The 22,718-nt window shown below is 37.9% G+C and overlaps 1 protein-coding gene across 5 annotated transcripts in view; it reads right to left on the bottom strand.

Annotated features, from left to right (window-relative positions):
* OCA2 (OCA2 melanosomal transmembrane protein) overlaps positions 1-22,718 on the bottom strand; it is a 207,237-nt gene that overhangs the window by 22,569 nt on the left and 161,950 nt on the right. For 4 of the 5 annotated variants that reach the window (XM_083805752.1, XM_083805755.1, XM_083805753.1 and 1 more), the window contains one exon: positions 17,178-17,271. In XM_083805752.1, coding sequence (XP_083661878.1) covers positions 17,178-17,271 — 94 coding nt within the window. Of the gene's footprint in view, positions 1-6,606; positions 6,643-17,177; positions 17,272-22,718 lie in introns of all 5 variants that reach the window. The other variant, XM_083805754.1, reaches the window with a different exon arrangement.

Below are 22,718 nucleotides of genomic sequence, written 5' to 3'. Positions count from 1 at the left end.
GTATAAAGACAGAATGTGTTCCCCTCTGAACAAACATCATGCTTCTTTGAATTATGTGATTTATGACAAGTATCAGCACATACTAATGAGAATACTTTAATTCCAGAATACTGTATCATTTTCAGCAGGAACTTATTTCTGATAGATAACTGCTTTCAATGAAATAATTTATACATAAATAAGCACAGTTAATGTTGAAATTTGCAAAAATTCTGTTCATATCAGGGGGTTAACTAATTCCTTTTTCAAAACTATCCCTAGAAGGTCCTCATCTAAGGAAGAATAATAAATCACTTCTTTAGGAACATAACAAGGGATGTAGGAAGCCAGACAAACAACTATTAAAAAGGAAACCTGAGTAAAAGGTGTAAGATGATTGAGTCTGATAGAGAATAATTATTATGGGACCACAGGTGTTTCTATGATCTAAAAATGTAAATGGTTAATTTTGTATTTCTTGTGCAGCAAAAATTCCTACTAGCCACTTTAGCATTAAGGTTCCCATCAAATGCATGATCAGACTCAAAAATTATACCTGTACCTATACACAAAGAACAATTCTTACAGAAGTTATTCTCATAAATCTGATAAATGCAAATGAAATTAAAAATATAGCACATGACAACAGAAGCATAAAAAATATACTCAAAATTTTCCCTGGGATGAGAACTTTAAGATGAAGCAAATATAGCAAAAGTGTTATTTTGAACATTATATATGACTGACTGGTACTTTAGGTTGTTAGCTAAATATACTTCTCAGTTGGAAACACAAAAACAAGTCAGTTTCCTTTTCTTTTTACCTTCTGAATACTCTGGACAAATGATGTCTGCTTGCTGCATGCATATTTTTTATGCAAGGTGAAATACAATTATTGTGACTAGTCACCCAAGCATCCATGCACAATATTCAACAAGACTGAGATGTGGAAAGCCACTCAGTTTTTCCTAGGATACAATTGAATGTATTATCCATATGCTTCATTAGCATGACAGCATGGCCCCTTAGGCTAAACTCATACTACATGAAAGTAACAATATGGTCATTGCAGTGTTTGGAGAGAAAGTCTACATGAAGAAAAGTAGTAGAATGGGAGGAGAGCTGCCCAGCCCCACTGAAGTCAAGGCCCTGGGCTGTCCTAAGCCTAAGGTTCCAGGGACAGCACCTTCCCCAGTGTCCTCAGGGCCTTTTCCCTGTCCTCTGCTCACAACCAGGCCCAGGGAAACAGACTTTTAAATATGAAAATCAGAACAAGACCATCAAAAGCCCCAAAACAGCAGGTGGTTAGCTAAAGAAGATGATTATCACTTAAAGTCCCTTCCATTTATTTAGCCAGATGAAGAATAGTTTTGAACTCAGCTCAGAAAGGTCCCAATGTGAAGACCTGACCGCTCACCTAACAGTTGTTCAGAAGCTTTTGAAGTAGTAGGTCTTTATCTCTGCCTTTCTCATTAGAATCATAGAATCATTAAGGTTGGAAAAGGCCTCCAAGATCATCTGGCCAACCATACCTCTACTACCAATGTCACCCATTAAACCATGTCCCTAAGCACCAGGTCCAAACTTTCCTTAAACACCCCCAGGGACAGGGACTCCACCACTTCCCTGGGCAACCCATTCCAATGCCTGACTGCTCTTTCTGGGAGGAAATGTCTCCTAATCTCCAACCTCAACCTCCCCTGGTGCAACTTGAGGCCATTCCCTCTAGTCCTATCAGTAGTTATCTGTGAGAAGAGGCCGACCCCCAGCTCCCCACACCTTCCTTTCAGGTAGTTGTAGAGAGCAATAAGGTCTCCCTTGAGCCTCCTCTTATTCTTACACATCTCTGTGGGAGAGAAAAACACTACATGCTACTTGGCAGGAAATAACAAGGGAAAAGATATGAATAGATGGGAAAGGCAGACCAACATTAACAAAGAGAAGAAAGAGTAGAGAGTTAAAAAGAAAAATGAACATAGATGAACATGTTGTACCCCTTCCTCAGGTTCATTATAATATTGAGATTCGAGATATTTTTGTTATATGAACATAGCCAGAATATAAATTTTTATAATAGTACATTCATTCACTTTTTATTCAACACTTCTCTTGGATAAAATTAGCCTGGGAAATTTACTGCTTGCATTGGTCAATAATATCTGAAGATTGCATTAGAATGGTTAGAAGTCTTAATTATTTTTAAATTGATGTTTTAATTTGTTTGTTTTTAAGTAGAATTGTTAGTTAGAAATCTGAAATATTAACTTTTCATTAAATATGCCATATTAATGTATGGTTAATTGCTCTCTGTTACTATGTCCTTCATAGACATATCCACGTTCATGCACAAATTCCACTAAAAATTGTCAAGAATGAATGGTTTCACCATTTAGCTCTCATGAATCAGGAAGTAGTAAAAATAATGTGTCATATATCAATATATTTGTATATATGCTATACTGAAGTCTTTACCTAAGAGCTGTTAAAAAAATCAACTATATATATGGTTTACCAAAGGTATGATTTGTATTATTTAGCTTTAGGACACAGGAGTAGATGGTTATTTTTAGTCAGATAAAAGAATGGGGCTTCCATAAAGAAATTCTTCCCATCTCATATATCCCTTTAAGATGTCAGGACAAGTCTTCCCTTTTCCTCTCCACTGACTGCAGAAGGAACATAAATGAATAGCTTGGATTAAATGGATGAACTCAGGTGTGATGAGGCACATTTCAAGACAAGTATTCTATTTTTACGTTGTCTTGTTCTTTAAAAGGAAAAAGCAGAAAAACCTGAAGTAACATGACCACAGGGGAAATGTTCAACTTCTGTGAGGTGAAGGTTGACCCAAAAAGACCACTAACCACACTAAACTTCTTTTAAAATAATATATAAAATTATAGAAATTCACACTTCTTAATGCACAGTTTTTTGTGCTGTGTCTTATTGCTATATGCACACCAGACAGAATAGCCTGCAGACACTGTTCATGTTGGTCAAGTTACGCTTCATCTGATTTTCAATTACACTGCCGTGGCCCCAAGGGTCCTCAGTGACCACACTGCCCATGCACGTACCCCCTCAAAGCTCCACCCCATCCATCTCATGGCCCAGGACCCCATTTAAGGTTCTTCAGGTGCTCCTCCATTCAGATGTTCTTAATGTCAGAAAACCATGCGGTACCTCCAACAGCACAGCACGTTCTTTTTTTTTTTTTTAATAGCAATCTGCATTAAAGCAAACAAAAAAAAATTCTATGCTATAATTTGCTAGAATAGTTCAGAAATTAGTTGCTCTTCTGAAATTATTTTTTGAATTTCCGCAGAATCATAAATATTAAATATTTCCAAGCCTGATATTCTACTCTATCTGCAACTGTAATTACAACAAGCCCTGGCTTATCATGCTTTTCTTAATTATTTCAGTAATGGTTGTTGATTTTATTTATTAATAGAGTCATATTCACTGTCTCAAAGCCTACAGAAAAGTTGACCATTCATTTTGAATATGTTTCTATCTGAATAGTCATAGAATTAATATTTTTATGGCAGTTTATTCTGTGCATACAAAAGTGTCAATTATTTTTAACCTCTAAACTCAGAGAAGGCACATTGTCTGTCACTGAACTTTTGAGTTTGACATCAATTAAAGTTCTCCCATTAAAAAGAAGTTATTAGAGCAACACGAAGTCACACAATCAATCTGTCAAAAATGATATTCCTGTAAAACCTTAAAAAAAAAAAAAAAAAAAAAAAAAAAAAACCTATCTGTGCCTGAGAGGCACAATTTATAAATGGCAAATTTAACTTCAAAATTTAAGCCCAGAGATCTCCAGACTCCTACTTCGCTCCCATGGTCATGGCAGATAAGAGCAAATTTTCTTTTAATATTACTACATTTAAGTAATAAAATGTGATAGACTATGTATTGTATATAAATACTGCCATGTTTCTCATAAGATTACTTGTTAGGCCAAATAACCCATATAGTGTCAGTTCTAAAATGAGACCATTTAGGTGGCTTTATTCTCACACAGTTTATATATGTAAGTATATATAATACTAAACTATACTACATTCCAGTATATTAATAAAGCAATGGCCACCTGCTATCTGTAAGTCAATGAAAATAATGGATAGGAATATCACAGTCAACAATTTAATCCAAAGTCTTTGGAATTTAACAGAGACCATAGATTTCAATGAGTTCTCAATGAAGCAGTGAAAGCAAAGGACTCCATAAGTCATAAACCTGTATTTCACTCTTTTCCCAGTCCCTGTAAATAGCCTTTACTATAAACAGCCTTCACCAATATATCATATATAAGAAATACAACAGATTTTGATTTTTTTTTTTAATTTTGCTGATTTCAGCTTTTGCTCTTTTGGAATGGCCTCAATTTTGTTCTCTCCCTCCTTGTTTTCATTATTCATAGCCATATTGCTCAACTTCTTTTTTTTTTTTAACATCTCATGTATCAGTATTACTATACGTAGATCTCCTGCTCTGGCTGAGATCACACTTTTCAGATTTAAAAACCTCCTCATTACAGTGGGAGAAGTAAGAATGTAATTCAGTGTGCTTCAAAGTGAATTCCGTTGAAGACATTTGAAATTTCAGTCACAAGAAAACAATCAGTAAAGAAAGTGCGCATTAATCGTGGCACCTGAGGAGAAATCAAATGATTTTTTTCAGTCTGGCCAACACCTGGGTAAGGCAAATATTCAGTTTTATAACAAAGCAAAATAACAGTGTTTCAGTACAGATTCCAAATTTGCTTTTTAAAAGGCAAGAACTTCAGCAAAAGGCAACAATTTAGAACCTTTCCAGAAGGTTCTCACACGCTGTGAGAATAAAAAAAATTTGCAAGATCGAGAGAAACCTATGCAGTAGCCGCTGTCTTTCAGGCAGAAAAACAGGGAAAGAGATTAAAATACATGGCTGTGAAACTGAAGCAAAAGACAGAAATGTTTCCAATAAAACCTGTTCCATACACAAGTCTATAAACAAAGATCTTGGAATATTTAGCAGGATTATTGTTAGTTCACTTCTTCTTCTTCATATGTATGCTATTTACACTGTCCTGCAGGGCCATAACAAATGGCTACGGAAAGGCAGGATTTGTTCTGACCACCTGAAAGGCAGAAAACCCATCTGAGGGAGATGAATGACAGAGTGGCTTGGTGGGTAACTGGCAACCATCCAAGATTAACCCACCGTAGATTTCAAAAATAATCTGTCCATTTCAGAAAATAAATAAATAAATAAATAAAGGAAACTAAGATTAACAATTTGCACTATTATATTTTTCCCTTTGTGTAACACAGCTTTTTCAGCACTATACAGCACACAAGCTAGCTAGGAACCACATCTATCAAAAGTAGGCCCTTACCTTTTCCTTGTGCTATATGAACTGAGATGGTAACAAGAAGAAATTCAGACCAGCTTCTAGCTTCAAGACATGGTGAGGGAAAGTATCAAAGGCTATTTAAGTCCTACTTCTCTTCTTGCCAGAAATATTCCTCTGATATTAGCTTGTTAAAAAGCAGGCAATATGAGGCTACGCATGATTATCAGTGAGTAGTGTAACTAGAAAGAGAATGAAGATGCTCTCTCCTCTCCTCACTTGGGCCTACTCACAGCATGTAAGGCACTGGCACACTTTTCATTTAGTGATCTACAACAAAACACAAGTGCTAGATCACAATGGCAGTAGAGATGTGGACAGAATAATACTTGACACTTGTCCCACATCTTCATTAACACTACTAACATTGATGAATTATCTCAGAAAATAATGCACTGACCTCTTAACTACAGAAAATCTCTCTGAATGAACAGTCTCCAAGTTTGTTCGTTTATTATTATTATTATCTTATTTTTCAACCACAATCATGAAAAGCCTAACAGCATAATGGTACATATGAACTTCACTTTGTGCTTTTTAGCTTTTAATAAAAGCATATGCACCTCAACAGAAAGCATAAACTACAGCACAAGGCTCCAAATTAGCTCCTGCCTTGATGGTGTAGAAGTTTAATCACTTAGAGAGCCTTCCTGTTTTCACTCCACATGCTCCTAAAACTGGATAACACATTTTAATTATAAGACCTTATATCTAACCATGAAATGCTGTACGTTTAGATACAGCACCACTCAAAATAGTTTGAGTATCTGGTAGAAATCAAATTCAGTGAAATGAAAAATGTGGTAATTTACTTGCCTTTTAAAAGCCTGCTAGAAAGGTAAATAGTCTCAACTGATCTCAGCCAATATTAGTAGTGTTAAAATATGAACCCTCATGGTCAGACGAAAGGAGTTTTATTCAAACTCTACCACCTACAAGTGAAAAATTGTTCCCTGCAGGTTTTTCTAGCATTTCATTCTTTAAGTTTTTACATGACTGCTATTTAAAGAGACACTGAAGAAGCACTGCATTATTCTTTGGAGCAGACATTCTGATTTTCAAATACACTTTTCAGCATAAATTAAAGTCTGCAACTAAAACCCTGGGCTTTGGGGATATTTTTTAAGGCAAGATTCTTGAAGTGCAGTTCTATTCACTTAAAACGATTGGTTTGGGGAAGGGCTTTGTAAAACTTTCACACCATACTGTATCTCACCCACCTGAATGCAGTAAGACTTTATCTTCTCTTCAGTTTTCTTTGCAGATTATCAGAAAAAATAAATGTAAAAATATAATATAGTCTAAACAACAACAACAAAAAATCACCCTATAAATAAATATCTTTCTTAGTGTAATATCTGCTTATGTGGCAACCATCATAGCTCTGTAAGTTGAAGGAAGCATTAATTCAGACAATTCATGTGCAATTGTTATAGGGAAAATATCATCTATAAAAACTTCAGCATTAAAGTAGAGTGTAAAGAAACAAGAAAAGATTTTAAGTCTTTCACAAATACTGAGCTAAGGCGATGGTGAACTTCTCTTCCACAGATACTGGTTAAAACCACCATATTAGAAGTGATCATTTTTTTTTTTTTTTGGACTGCCCTATTGTAAAGGCAAAAAAATGCAATATAAGAAATCACAATTTTTGTCTGTGTTAGCTACAAGCATCACTCCATCCTGACACGCATTTGATTTTACTTGTGCTTCAGTGTTCATCTTTATGTCAAAACATATTAAATTTCACAGTTAACACCACGGCAGTTGAGAAGAGGGCTAAGACAAATACAGATGAAGAATAAGAAGCTAGGAGTAAAAGTGAGACATTTTGCTTGCTGTTAATAGCAGCATGAGAAGCCTTGCACCAGAACATGAGCAGTCTCTAAGTGAGCTGTGTTCTAGCTATGTACCAGCTCCCACGTGAAATGAGACCTGGGCACACAAAGGCATCTCTTATCCTTTTTTCTCCCTCCTCACCTCTTCTCCCCTTACCTTCTCCCCTTTGGTTTCTACAGGAAGGAAACAGAAATAGAAATGCTAGATTGGAGATGCAGTACATTCGAACCCATTTCTCAAACTGGAAGACTTATGGTCAAGGCCAAGGTGAAGGACCATGTTACATCATATCTGCTCCTTGCACTGTTAAGTCCCTTTAACTCCAGTTAGACACTACTTTGTGAGAATACCCCACGATAGCAAAGTGGTATGTATATTCCTGGAGAATCAGTGCTTCCTATAGAGCCCAATAAAGAAAATTAATTATTGCAATTGTTTTCAAGAAGCCCTTTTTCAGATCTTTGAGAATGATATGAACTCATTTCATAGTCTTCAAAAGATAAAACAATAAAAATAAAAATAAAAAAATGAATAACAGAATCTTACGCAGCTTAAAATAAGATTAACTAGTTAGATTTCATCTATTTTTTCTGAAAAGTGATTTTTTAATCCAGAAGACTTCACAGCAAAAAGAGAAGGAAAAACAATGCACAGGCCAAAGAATTCAAAGATATTTACTTTAGTTAGAAGATATAAGTTTGTTAACTCCATGTAAAACTTCACATGGTACAGAAAACTCGCATTTCAAGTTCGAAAAGGAAATATCTCCATAATTAAGGTCTCAAAATAGTATTTTTCCTCTTTTTTTTTTCCTAAAAACGTGACAAAACACAATAGTTCATCTTTCCATTTATGGTATTTCTTATCCTTAAATAAAAATCAAAAGAAACATTCATAAATACTTATAACTCATGAATTATTCTTAAAATGGTTTGTACTCCACTATTGCAAGAATACTTAAGTTCATGGAGTATACAACTATTTAAAATAAGCAAAGTTCACTTTAATCAACTGACATGGACGTTAATGTGGCATTTGCTTATTGAAGAGCACTCATTTGGCCAGTGCTGACAATTTAAAATCTTACAATGGTTATTCTTGGATAGCTGAAAGAAAACTGGCATTCTTCTTAACAAGCCCAGCCTAGAATCTAACACTGAAAAATTTACTACCTTTCTACCTCAATGAAAGATCAGCTGAAAAATCAACAGATAGTCTAAAGCTTTGCCCTTCCTAGTACAACAGTGAATAGGATGTTAAAGTCTAGAGTATATTTTTTAAACTCATTTCCCTAAGTGTATTAATAAATATTTTCATGTATAAATGGATTTTAAGTTTATGATTAAAATAAGGTACTTCAAATAAAACTTCTAATGTTTTCCATACATATGCAAAGAAACCAAGATAAAGCCAAAAAAGATGATGCAATAAACCTAAAAAAAAACGGATTTTCAAAGATAGAAGTTTTATGAAGCAATAGTTGTAAAACAAAAACTTGCACAAATTGAATTAATGTGTTTGTTGAGAGATCTTGTTTGAAGTGTTGTGTTTATACTTATCTGAGCAGAAGTCTGTTATCATGTCAAATATCAGCATTTAACCCATGACCCATTTAACCCATTACTCTTCCTTACTCATCATAAAAGTTGTGGGAAATGAGATGAAGCTAACCTGTGTGTCTTTCTCATTAACCTTTCCACAGCAGTTCATTGAATCATTGAACTTTAAGCATCCTAAAAACCTATGTTCTGGAGCTTCACAGCTGATAGAAAGCCCAGAGGTGAATTGTATTCAGGAGTTTGAATGCCACATTGCTCAACTGAAGTCTCCACCACTAAAGTCCACATCCAAGGTAACAGGGCTGTTTTTATTCTGACCAGAATCAGCCTTAAACCACCAACAGTGTTTAGCATAGAGTAGTGTTAATAACAAGGAAAGAAGGAAAAATGACACTAATTGAAATGGAATGAACAGGACTACTAATATCTAACACATAATCAAGCCATTTATATGGCTTTACAGAGCCCAGTGTTGGGTTTGTTTGTTTGCTTTTTAAGTAATTTTTATTAAATCATGTAAATAGGATACACGGGGGTACCAAAGGACATCACATTTGTCCTCCCACGTGCATGAATGATAATTTCCACAGGAAGCACTGTTTCACAGTCATTATGGATGATCACCAGAGAAGTTGTGGATGTCCCATCCCTGGAGGTGTTCAAGGCCAGGTTGGATGGGGCCAACCTGATCAAGTGGGTGGCATCCCTGCCTATGGCATGGGGGTTGGAACTAAGTGACCTTTAAGCGATCTTCCAAGCCAAGCCATTCTGTGATTCTATGATTGCTCTCATGCAGGGATAAAGGGATACAAGCAGGGATATACTACTGTAAATATTTTTGCTGTGAATAACTCCCAAGATAAATCCTATGTTGAGAACATTTTTTAGTAAGCTATTATCAGAAACCAATATTTTTTGACACTTCCAAATAATTGTTACTCCCAGTGAAGACAGAGAATATTAATTCAGCTCTTCAGATACCATATGAAGGGAAAGTGACAACAGAAAAACGCAAAACCTGAAAATATGCACAACACTTGCAGGATCATGCCCAGCTAAGTTTAACACTGTTATCTAAATTAGGTCCCTTGGGCTCATACAGTGTTCTTCCAGGCAGACTCATGTATCAAATCATCTCTCCCATATACTCATCCTAATACATAGTTATCCAATCCACTCTTCTTTTGCCTATATATTCTACACCATGATATATTCACAGTCAGACAAAATTTACATTAAATAAAATTAGAGTATTTCCTATAATCCCCACTTTCTTCTCCTGTCATATAGCTTGAGCATTTATCTGTTTTTTGTTATTTTTTTAAATCACATTATGTATCACAGACACACAGTGGTGATTGGTATTGTACTGAAGCATGATGATGGAACATGTCTTATTTTATGTTTGAAATACCACGTACATTTAAAAGGCTATAAATGCATTTCTTAAAGAGAAGATTAAAAATCAAGCTGGCAATTTTATTAGCATGTAGAAACAGATAATTACAGACCCTACAGCAATGAGCACTTCTTATGCTGTGAAAGTAAGAAGCAAATTTTTCATTGGTAACAAAAAGATTTCTGTGGGTTATTTTCATAATCCATAGGGCAGATTGACCCAGTGTAATGCTATATGAAAAACAAACTCAGAGACAGATTGGTAAAAATTTAAAGCTAACAAAAAATGCAGTACCTCGATTAGAAGAGACATCTTCAATGCTCTCTATCTTCTTTTATTTCTCAAGAAAAACAAAACTTTCTACACCCTTGATAGATATAAAATCTCTATGTTAACCTCTGGAAATCATTCAGGCAAGAAGACTATACTGTCTTTATTTGACCATTTGCTAAAAGAAATAGTATCACTATTACACAGGCTGCCCTCATTTATGTTAATTGTCTTGTTTATGATTGCAAGTTTCTCTGATAGCCAGACTAAAAATCATACTATGCATATTATCTTTCCCTGTCTTCTGCTTACTTATATATGCTGTCACTCAGTAATTACCTTCACATCAAAAAAGAGAAGAAGAGAAAGCTAAAGAAGAGAAGGCTCCAGGGTGAACTCATTGTGGCTTTTCAGTACTTAAAGGGGACTTTTATGAAAAAGATGGAGAGCAACTCCTTGCTCAATCAGATAACGGCATGACAAGGGGGAATGGTTTTAACTAAAAGTGGGGAGATTTAGATTAGAGGTTAGGAGGAAATTCTTCACTCAGAGGGTGGTGAGGCAGTGGAACAGGTTGCCCAGAAAGGTTGTGGATGCCTCATCCCTGGAGGTGTTTTGAGACCAGGTTAGACCCCGGGTGACCTGATCTAGTGGGTGGCATCCATGCCTATGGCAGGGAAGTTGGAACTAGATGTTCGTTAAAGTCCCTTCCAACCCCAGACTACCAAACAAAATTGTATTTCTCTTCAGAGGCGTAATGTTCATTTTTTGCTCTGATGTCTACCCTTGACCATATACAGCAAATAGCCCACCACTCCCTATCTTCTTTTCCAGTCCCCACTGACTGACAATTATATCTATTTTTATGCTTTAATATTTATCTTTGTGTCCATCTTATAACTGACTTAATAGATCACATCATTTCCTTTTATCTCTGCCCATTGATAATATGTTAGTCAGAAACAAGATGTGGGGGAAAAAAAAAAAAAAGAAAAAAAAAAGAACTGGAGGCCAGGCAGGTGGAACAGAAATATTCATGCTCAGTGAAAGGAGGTAACATGAAAGCTGAAAGAATCTTTGACTTAACAGTAAATAGTAAAATGTGAACTTTAAACGGCATAGATAAACAACAACAAAAAGCAAATAACTCTTTACTTCGTATTTCACCTTAGCTTTGTAACATGGGAAAAAAACAAGGGGACACTGCCTGGAGTACTGTGTTCAGCCCTACCTTAAAATTACTAGAAGGATAATGAAAAAATAGAGTATAAATAAGATTTTTCAGGAGAAAGATTAAAGGATATAAATACAGTTTTATGGAGCTGTTTCCAAGGTGAAAGAGGACTGTAATTTAGTTGGACTGGGTCCAAAACCCAAGAGCATCTTTAAGGAAATTGCTACTTGTGATCTTGGCAGTTATTTGTTATTTGCCTTCAGATTTCTTGTGATCATTAAATGCTGAATTCCAGAATGGTTGAGGTTGGAAGGCACCACTGAAGATCACAACCACCTTGGGAACCACCACTAGTGACTGGCCTCCAGCTGAACATTGTGCCAATGACCATAGTAGTGTGTACCTCTCCCTTTCCTTTGTCCGCAGGTCATTATCTCATTCAGAAATAGGCTCCTGTTTCCCTTAGTCCTCCTTTTGTTGCTGATATACCAGTAGAAGCCCCTTTTTGTTGCCCTACTACCATGTATGATGGACTCAATGGTTAAAATACATGAATTTTCATGGTTCTAAAAAAGATTTTTATGGTTTTCATATATTCTAAGTGAGATGGGAATCTTCTTATTAAGATACCAGCAATAGCGAGGTATCGAGATACCAGCACAGTGAAGTATCAAGAAAAGCTCGCAAGAACCAGAAACAACACATTGAATCCACGGCAATTGAGTAATATTTTCTCAAAGGCAGTTTTGCTCCTCCCCTTTTGAGCACAGTTCTGACAGAACTGGTTTCTATGTATGTTGATGGGAAAGGTGGGAACAAGGAAGAAGGACTAAATACATTCTGGGTAAGATACTTGGTGACACTGGCCAGCACAGTCACAGCCAGATATGTGTGGTTGGCACCTTGTATCTCCTAAACCAGCAGTGTCCTCTGGACACTGGGCTGATTAAAGTTCCTTCACCGCTGGTAAGGCGGATCTATGTCTTTCTCCCTCCTTTCCCAGGATAATTTTTTTCCACTTAAATGCCATCCTATTCCACCAGAACAGCACTTCCAGCACATGGGTCTGAGTTGCTTGGGTTGTGAGGATAGGACACCAAGGGTATGGTCAAACAACCAGCTGGCAGTCTGGAACAAGATACGCATCCCCAGATCTTTGGGGAAGGAAGGACTCTTGATCCAGGGGAGGAAGCAATTAGATGTGGTTCTGAATGGATAGAGAGTCACCAGGATGTCCTGGTCACTAGGCACCTCCACCTCTGTTATGTCAAGGTGCACTCACCAGATTTGCTCCCCAACCTTGCTCACTTCTCCTCCTCAGACCACCATCACAAAATATGGTTCGCAAAAAAACTACTTCTAACAAAGGCCCCTCAAACACAGTTGCATAATTTGAGCTTAGTTTACAGGTAGAGAGGAAGAAGCTTGCAGGTATGGGAAGTAGTGTACTGTGATGCGTGACTCTAAACACCATCTGAGACAGACATGTCTGGTCAGATAGATTTCCTGCATGGAAACACCTGAGAAGGACACACCAGTAACAGTCTACACTTGCCCTGACTACACCTTGGCAAAAGTCAGGAGCAGAAGGTCATCATCTCCACATGCGTGGTATACATGAATTTTCCCTGGTGACTTCCAAAGATTTGCAAGATGAGATAGAATCACAAAATCATAGAATCATTAGGGTTGGAAAAGACCTCCAAGATCATCTGGCCCAACCATCTCCCTGCTACCAATGTCACCCGCTAAACCATGTCCCTAAGCACCACAACCAACCTTTCTTTAAACACCCCCAGGGATGGTGACTCCACCACCTCCCCGGGCAACCCATTCCAATGCCTAAACCCTCTTTCTGAGAAGAAATTTCTCCTAATTTGCAACCTAAACCTCCCCTGGTGCAACTTGAGGCCATTCCCTCTAGTCCTATCGCTACTTATCTGTGAGAAGAGGCCAACCCCCAGCTTCCCAGAGATTCCTTTCAGGTACCTGTAGAGAGCAATAAGGTCTCCCCGAGCCTTCTCTTCTCCAGACTAAACAACCTCAGTTCCCTCAGTCAATCCTCACAGGATTTGTGTTCCAGACCCTTCACCAGCTTCGTAGCCCTTCTCTGGACATACTCTAGAGCCTCGACATCTTTCTTGTAGTGAGGAGCCCAAAACTGAACACAGTACTCGAGGTGCAGCCTCACCAGAGTACAGGGCGATGATCACCTCCCTGGTCCTGCTGGCTACGCTATTCCTGATACAAGCCAGGATGCCATTGGCCTTCCTGGCCACACTGCTGGCTCATGTTCAGGTGAGCATCAATAAGTGCCCCCAGGTCCTTTTCCTCTGCACAGCTTTCCAGCCACTCTACCTCAAGCCTGTAGCATTGCATGGGGTTGTTTTGACCAAAGTGCAGGACCTGGCACTTAGCCATGTTGAACCCATCCCATTGGCCTCTGCCCGTTGATTCAACCTGTCCAGGTCCCTCTGCAGAACCTCCTTACCCTCCGGCAGATTGACACTTCTCCCCAACATGGTGTCATCTGCAAACTTACTGAGGGTGCACTCAATTCCATCATCCAAATCATCAAGAAAGATATTAAAGAGGATGGGCCCGAACACTGACCCCTGGGGAACACCACTGGTGACTAGTCACCAGCTGGATTTCACTCCATTCACCACCACTCTCTGGGCCTGGCTGTCCAACCAGTTTTTAACCCAGCCAAGAGTGTACCTGTCCAAGCCATGGGCTGCCTGATTCTCCAGAATACTGGTGGAGACTGTGTCAAAGGCCTTGCTGAAGTCTAGGTAGACTAAACAGCCTTTCCCTCATCTACCAGGTGTGTCACCCGGTCATAGAAGGAGATGAGGTTGGTCAGGAAGGACTTGCCTTTCATGAACCCATGCTGACTGGGCCTGAGCCCCCAGTTGTTCTGCACATGCTGTGTGATTGCATTCAAGAAGGCCCGCTCCATCAACTTTCATGGCACCAAGGTCAGGATGACAGGCCTGTAGTTCCTCAGGTACTCCTTCTGACACTTCTTACAGATGGGTGTCACATTAGCAAGTCTCCAGTCATCCAAAACCTCTCTGGATGACCATGACCACTGATAGATGATGGAAAGCGACCCAGCAATCACATCTACCAGCTCTCTCAGCACCCTCGGGTAGATCCCATCTGGCCCCATGGACTTGTGACAGTCCAGGTGGAGCAGCAGGTCTCTAACTGTTTCCACCTGAACTGCTGGGGGGTTTCTTCTGCTCCCCATCCCAAACTTCCAGGTTGGGAGGCTGAGTAACCTGAGGATAAGTGGTCTGGCTAGTAAAAACAGATGTAAAGAAGGTATTAAGAACCTCAGCCCTTTCCTTATCCTTAGTAGTCACGTTTCCCCCTGCATCCAGTAAAGGATAGAGATTCTCCTTGACCCTCCTCTTAGTGTTAATATATTTGTAAAAACATTTTTTGTTATCCTTAACCATAGTGGCCAGGTTGAGCTCATGCTGGGCTTTGGTTTTCCTGATTTTCTCTCTGCAAATGCTGGCAGCTTCCTTGTACTCTCATGAGTTGCCTGTCCCTTCTTCCACAAGACATAGACTCTCTTTTTCTCCCAGAAACTCAGAAAAAGTTTCCTGCTCAGCTATGCCAGTCTTCTTCCCCACCAGCTCATCTTATGGCACACAGGGACAGGCTGCTCCTGCACCTTTAAGACTTCCTTCTTGAGGAGCATCCAGCCTTTCTGGATCCCTCTGCCCTTCAGGAGTGACTCCCAAGACACCCTGCCTACCAGCATCCTGAACAGTTCAAAGTCTGCCCTGAAGAAGTCCAAGGTAGCAGTTTTACTGATGCCCCTCCTGACTTCACCAAGAATAGAGAACTACCATTTTGTGGTCATTCTGCCCAAGACAGCTCCTGACCACCACATCTCCCACCAGTCCTTCTCTATTTGTGAACAGCAGGTCTAGCGGGGCACTCCCTCTGGTAGGCTCACTAACCAGCTGAGTCAGGAAGCTGTCTTCCACACAGTCCAGGAACCTCCTAGACTGCTTCCTCAGGGCTGTATTGTATTTCCAGCATATGTCCAAGAAGTTGAAGTCCCCCATGAGAACAAGTGCTGGTGATTGCGCAACTTCCACCAGCTGCTCGTAGAATGCCTCACCCATCTCTTAATCCTGGTTTGGCGGTCTATGACAGACTCCCACCAGGATGTCCACCTTGTTGACCATCCCCCTGATCCATATTCATAGGGACTCTACCTTATCGTTCCCAGACCTGAGTTCAACAACACCAAAACATTCTCTAAGATACTAACAGTATATACTGGTAGAAGACCTTGAATCAGATGTGTGAAACCTAATGAGGGACCCTGGGCAAACAAGGAAGAAATGCAGAAAAGAATCACTCTGTTCTTTGAGGAAACCTTCATGAATAAAAGTAAGCAAGATCAAAATCCTCAAGAGCTACACATAATACCTCTTAATGCCAGGGGAAGCCTCTGAATATATTGAATCAGGGTACACTTGAATGAAATAAATCTTTTCCTAAGGCAAGTTATGCAAGAACTCATGAACTGCCTGCTCAGGGAATGAGAAGCTAGAAAAAGTGGGCTTTTATGTTCTTTCTGCTAATTAATATCCAATACTACCTTCCTGTGACTGTTCTGGATTCAGTTCTCACATCTTTCCTCACAATGACCACAGCCTTCCCCAGTAATTATTTCCACTGAAAGCATACATACAGAAGGTAACTTCAGAACATGTGTGTATCATCTTCAGTCTTTCCAAAGAGTAAATTCCAGTGAATAATGCTGAAAGGACTAGTTACTCTTTAAACATCTTTGTTTCTGCTTTCCCTAAGCCAGTGAAGACTTGATTTAGAGACTCTCAGTGAAGAACCTTTTCCTAATATTCAACCCGAACCTCCCCCGACAGAGCTTCATGTCATTCCCTTGTTGTTATTAAACAATTATTAATTAATAATTACACCAGTATTAAACTACAACTTGACCTGCTACTGACCATTGATTACACTTTCACTTATAGCTGCTGAGTAGGTGGTCCAAAAAATAGTAATTGCCTTTAGATAAATCAGTTTACTTAAGGGGATTGTGAAGTTCTACTCAGTTTGAACTGGGGCATCCCACCTTCTCCCAGGGTTTCGCTGTAATCACAACACCTTTATACGCTCTATCCACACTACATAAAAATTACATGATCAATCTTCTGCTGGCATTTCAGTTCCCAAAAACAAATTAGGAACACAGAGTCACAGAATGGTTGAGGTTGGAAGGGACCTCTGGAGATCGATCATCTGGTCCAAGCCCCCTACCAAGCAGGGTCACCTAACTCATGTTGCACAGGATCGCATCCAGGCAGCTTTTGAATATCTCCAAAGAAGGAGACTCCACAACCTCTCTGGGCAACCTGTGTCAGTGCTCTGTCACCCTTACAGTAAAGAAACACAAATCTATTTTATAGACCTTTTCGATAGATTTTCCCATTGGAGAATCCATTGTGTGTCTAAAGGAAAAGATGACACTTTTAAAGAGAGAAGTTTAAAATTTACCTGAAAAACTCCATGAAAGAGAAGCCGTAACCATGCTGTTCAGCAATTCCTGCACAAACAACATTTGCAGATGCTCCAATCAATGTCCCGTTACCTGCAGTTCAGAAAACAAATACTGGTTTATAGTCATGTTCTGTTTCTTACCTTTCTTCTGTTTATTCTGTGCTAACGTCCTTAGATGTACCAGTTAGAAAAAAAAAAAATCAATTTCTGTTGTATAGACTTGAAAAGAAACATACAGACAATATTTCTACATCCTATAAATAGTTCATTGCTTTCAAAGATAAGCCTGGTATCATTCTCTAACTCTACATAAGCCAGGAAAATAGGGAAAGAACATAACACCAATCTAACAGTCATCAGAGTGACACCAGAGACTTGCATTCAGATAAACTTGCTGATTTTTTTGTTTCTTTTACAATAAGATGCCATCAGACGAGCTGAAAACAAACGATGAGATAGCACAGGGAAGAAAACAGAATTTTGCAGCAATATCTTCAACTAACATTTGAGGATGTTAAGAAAAACGGATGCCTTTTTTCCCTACACAGGCATGACATTGGCAAATTAATGTCTTTTATATATATATGATACCTAATTGTTGGTTGGATTTTGTGTTGCTTTTTTAATAAATAAAAATGTCAGACAATGGAAGAGACTAGATCTGTTTCACATGTATTTGCTGAAGTCAAAAGGATCACCATACTTTGTTTGCCAAACCATAATGTTTCTTTAATACATAGAAGAAAATACCTTTATTTACTGAACTTCAACAAATTACATTACACAGGTCCCCTTACAAGAGGAAAATTCAAAGGCAAAAAATGCCTTTGTGTGCATGTTTATAAATGTTTATAAATGTGCATGTTTATAAAGCACATCTATCTTCTTGAGAGAACTACATATCTCTTCTTTTTTCTTTTAAGCCTTTTCCAGTAACTAATTTACTCCTGTTTTTTCTCTAAACTTTCAACATTGTGGCAACATAAAGTAATCAGGTATTCAGCATTCAGAAAGACTGACCCATGTTCTATAGTTTTCACATATGTCATATCTTAGACTTCAGAAAACTCATATACTTGACTTCCACAAAGCAACAAAATTATGTCTTTGGCAAATATTTCTGTTCTAAAGCATGATTTGGGACACCTATGTTCTATTCCTTCATTGAAATTTTGAACAAAAGAGGTAAGCATCTGGAAGATATTATTTTTAAACTGTGGCAAGTCATCTCTTTTTTCATACATCACTACATTAACAACCTTTTATTCTAAGCTCAAGTCTTCATTTGCTCTCATTGGCATATAGTTACTCTTCTCATTTTGGCCCTGTTAAACATTACTGCTCAGTGGAGACTCTTCTAGTCTGACTTTGAGAGAAACTGTTCAGAAGGTAATTAATGTTGCAGTTAATTGTTTTGACTTAATAAACATTTCAGGTCACCCAGAGCTCAGTTTACCAAAGAATAGGTCAGAATAAAGGCAGAAGTATGATTCCCCTAAGTATTCACCCATGGTGCACATACTTTTCCTTGAGGTAAGGAAAACATCTCCCCATGTCCTCAACCCCAAATAGACATTTTATATCTTTAATTGTTCCCTCCCCTTGACCCAACCCATCTTTTTTTTTTCCATTTTTTCTGCTTTTTCTGCTCTCTCAGGAGCTATGCTAGGTGAGCTGCCTCCTACTTGCTGTTTTTAAGGCTTTGACCTTCCAAAGCAACTGAGCTTGTTTTCTTTGTCCTGTCTTTGACTAAAAGTGTATTTTAGTTACTTTAATACTTCAGAGATATAAAATTGAACTTAGAACACCAAAATTCCTGGTAGGCTTTTGCATAAGAAAGGCGAGACACAAAACATGTGGCTTAATACAAAAACAGAGCAAGTTAATACAGCTGAAGTTATTAGAGGAGTCAGGCAGGAACACTTAAATAATTTTCAATTCCAAAGCTAATCACTAGTCTACAGCCTCCAAACATTTCATAAGAGGTTTCTGCTCTACATGTAGTGCAATTAGACATCACCATCAGAATAATATTACTATAGACAAGGAATATAGCTCTGGTTTCAAATTAAGGAAACAGGAATGAAACTATACTTGTCACATGGCTGTGACAAGATACAGCCAAGATCTCCAAACAGCACACTCTCTTCGATACTGTACATGTGCTACAGTAATGCCTTCAAATAATGAGTTATTATGGAAAGAGTTTCTGCTTCAGCATTGAATTGTTTTCCCTGAGTAGATTTCACTTGAGGAGAAATCATCACTTTAAATGTTATCTGAAAGAAGTGGTATTTCTTTTTCATTTGTTCAGACTGTGCGTGCAGTTTAATTAGGTATTGGCTCAGCAGGCTTCAAAGAACCGCACTGAAATTAACAGCCAAGGCAAACTTTTGTTTCCCCTCCAAGGAACATCCATCTCAATGGCAGCCATTTAACTCAGCAGTGAAATAATGAAACCATGACCTCTGAATCACAGATAAGTCAAGTCTAGGTACATGTACATGGGAACCTATACACATTAAATTTGTTCAAATTGATGCAAATGAAGAATAAGCATTTTCTAGGATTTCACAGAATCTTCACTTTATCATCACATCAACTTCAACCTTAAGAGTAATTAATCTTAAAAAACATAGCAAAGACTCCTATTTGCTTGTATGTTCAAGCTGTAATAGCACACTGGTCAACTGTATCAAAGTACAACACCGTAATAACCAGTATATCAGTTTTGATGACTACTGTAACTCATCCTTTATAACAAAGCATATAGTTATCAAGAAACTATATTCATTACAATGAATTAAATGCAATATTTCTAATATCCATAGTAGATGATATGTTTGAGGTAAGCCATAAATATTATCTTTCATACCTATTCTGCCTTTTTTTCTTGGTATACTGCAGTCATTATTGTCAATGCTAATTATGCTTAAAAATTCATAACCATGAAATCAAGAAAACATTTTTCCTTAATGCAAAAAATATATACATATATATATTCACTTTGATGTGTGATCATAGAAAGATCTAGACATGTCAGTTAAAATGTCAATGCTATATAGGCTATATAGAGGAAAATAACAAAGGAATCCTTATGGATCATGATCATTTTTCTATGGACATGCCCTAGCTTTGCACAATTATTGCAGAAGCACAATAGAAGGTCTTCAAACATTTCTGTCCAGAAAAGGTGACATAAAAGTATCTTTTCTCACAGCAAATTACTTTGAATATATTTAGGGAATGCAAAATCAATTTTAAGTATAAGAAAGTATTCAACAGTTGTAGTTAAAAATAAATCCATAAAAAATATCCAAAACCAAAACCTACTTATTTAAATGTGTCTTTCTATATCAATCCAACTTAGAGAAACAAGTGGGAAGATGTTGAGAGAGTTTGGTAAGTCTGATTTGATACCTGCAGTATCCAACAGATCAGCTTCTTCCAGCCTTTTACTTCCATTTGCAGCTACTTTCTCGCAACATGGTGTTCAGTTGTTACCCTCTGCTATAGCACTATAGAGACTATACTAGAGACTACTAAATTCAAGCCTAGAACTGGTATAACATATCTAATGCACCTCCCTGGCTCAGCAGACCTCTCCCTTGGTAAACAAAGTTCATCCACATGGCTACAATCTGCAATGCACTGAAAAATACTTTGGGGAGAACTGATTAATCTTACCAAAGGAACGGGCTGGGAAATTGGGGAAGAACCATAATAAGCAAAGGGAGAGACAGTTTACATCAGTAATGTTTCCTCTCACTTTAAACCTCATTCTCAGCTGTTAGTTTTACTTGGTAGCAGCACATCTATTACATCTAAGTACCATCAGTTCTTAGGAGTCTTTGGTATTGCCCTCTCAAGAAAAAACTAACCCTTGGGTCTGCTGCATTCTTAATATGTTTGCCTAGAGAATCACCCTCAAAGTGTCTGGCAGAATCCGTGTTTCTTATTCAAAGCACCGAGAAATCAAAGGGAAGGGATTATCACCAATAAAGCTATTTTGCCTGGCATGAGCAGCCTTCATAAAAATGGTTTCTCAGAATATAAAGGAGATAGTACCTTGTGCAGCAGCAAGTTTAAAAGAGAATTGCTCTTTTCTGAGAAAAAAGGAAAAAAAAAAAAAAGTTTTTTTCTGAGCGTAGCACACCACTTCTCCACATGGCCTAACAGCAGACAGCAAGCAACACATGGACTTAACCAACAGACTTTCTGTATTTTCTTTTCCCTATATCTCTGGCTAGCTAATGCATAAACAAAAAGACTACACTGCTTTCATAACAACTGCTGAGCTAAGGCTATTATTTAGCGATGTGCCAGTAGAGAAAAGTGTTTATTATTTTTCTGTAATCCAATTATTTCAATGGCAAAGCTAAAATTCACTGTCCTGTAGCCACAGTAAAAGACATATGCAGCACTCAACATAAGCCATGAAAGCAGATTTACCCTGGCCTTGGACAAACATCTGTGCAAGGCACAGTTTTACACAGGCACAGCTCTGTCTACTGCTTTGTCCCAGGCAAATATTCTCACTTTGAAACCAGGAGTTCACCACAGAATCATGAATAATTTCAGGGTGAGGTTTCTCAGACCTGCTTTTTGCTGTAAACAATCTCATTATAGTTTCTACACAAAACCTATTTAAGGAAGCCAGCTCCCTGATTTCCATACATTTTCAAAACTCTGCAGTCTTCCATGCACTCCATTTAGTTAAGTATAAATTGACTGAAGTGTGTGGCTTCCTTTCCATAGCATATGTCATTTCTCTAATCAAAGCACATCCCAAGCAAATGTATCAAACCTGGCTACAGAAGTGAACACTGAACAGTTATGGTTTTTATTACCCTTACAGGAGACAACCTTCACAGCTTTCACTAATTTTCTGTTTCACGCTAATCTAATCCAGATTTGCCTCATTAAACAGAGCCATTTATATTCATGTCTTAAGTGTGTACAACTCTTGAATATCTTTTAATATTGTTTATGTGTAAAAATAAACAAGCCCTGGATAATCAAATTTGCAATCAATAAAGAGATAAAGAATTAAGGCCATTTAAACCATTACCAATCCTTACAATAACCAGGATTCTCAGCTCATAAGCAGCAAGGGGAAAAGGCCTGCATGAACTCATTGAACATAGTTATAAGTCACAGACTTCAATTATACAATATCAATTTATTATTTTTTTAATTTTACCTGTTTGGAAACATGTTGAATGGGACACTTCTGTCCAAATGCCTACATGTGAAATTTATAGGGAAAACACTGAAGGTAAATCGCAGTTTTGAGTCAATTTTTCCAAAGAGTTCATTGACCTAACCATTCAATTCAACACCTTGGCCCTATTTTACTACTACTACCATACCGCCAGCTGGACAGTTACTGTAACTATTGCTTTATTCAATGCTCATTCTTTTCTTTTTTCTATGACAGGAAAAACTGATTTTTTCCTGGGCACACATATCCTAGTTTACACTTTTTTTCTCTCTCTGATTTTTAGATACTGATGTTAAAATTGTCTGCTCAGTTTC

This window comes from Anser anser, assembly GCF_964211835.1.
Source record: "Anser anser genome assembly, chromosome: 1".
In the NCBI taxonomy this organism is placed as follows: domain Eukaryota; kingdom Metazoa; phylum Chordata; class Aves; order Anseriformes; family Anatidae; genus Anser; species Anser anser.
Note: the sequence above shows the minus strand (reverse complement) of the source record. Positions and strands in the feature narration are given on the sequence as shown.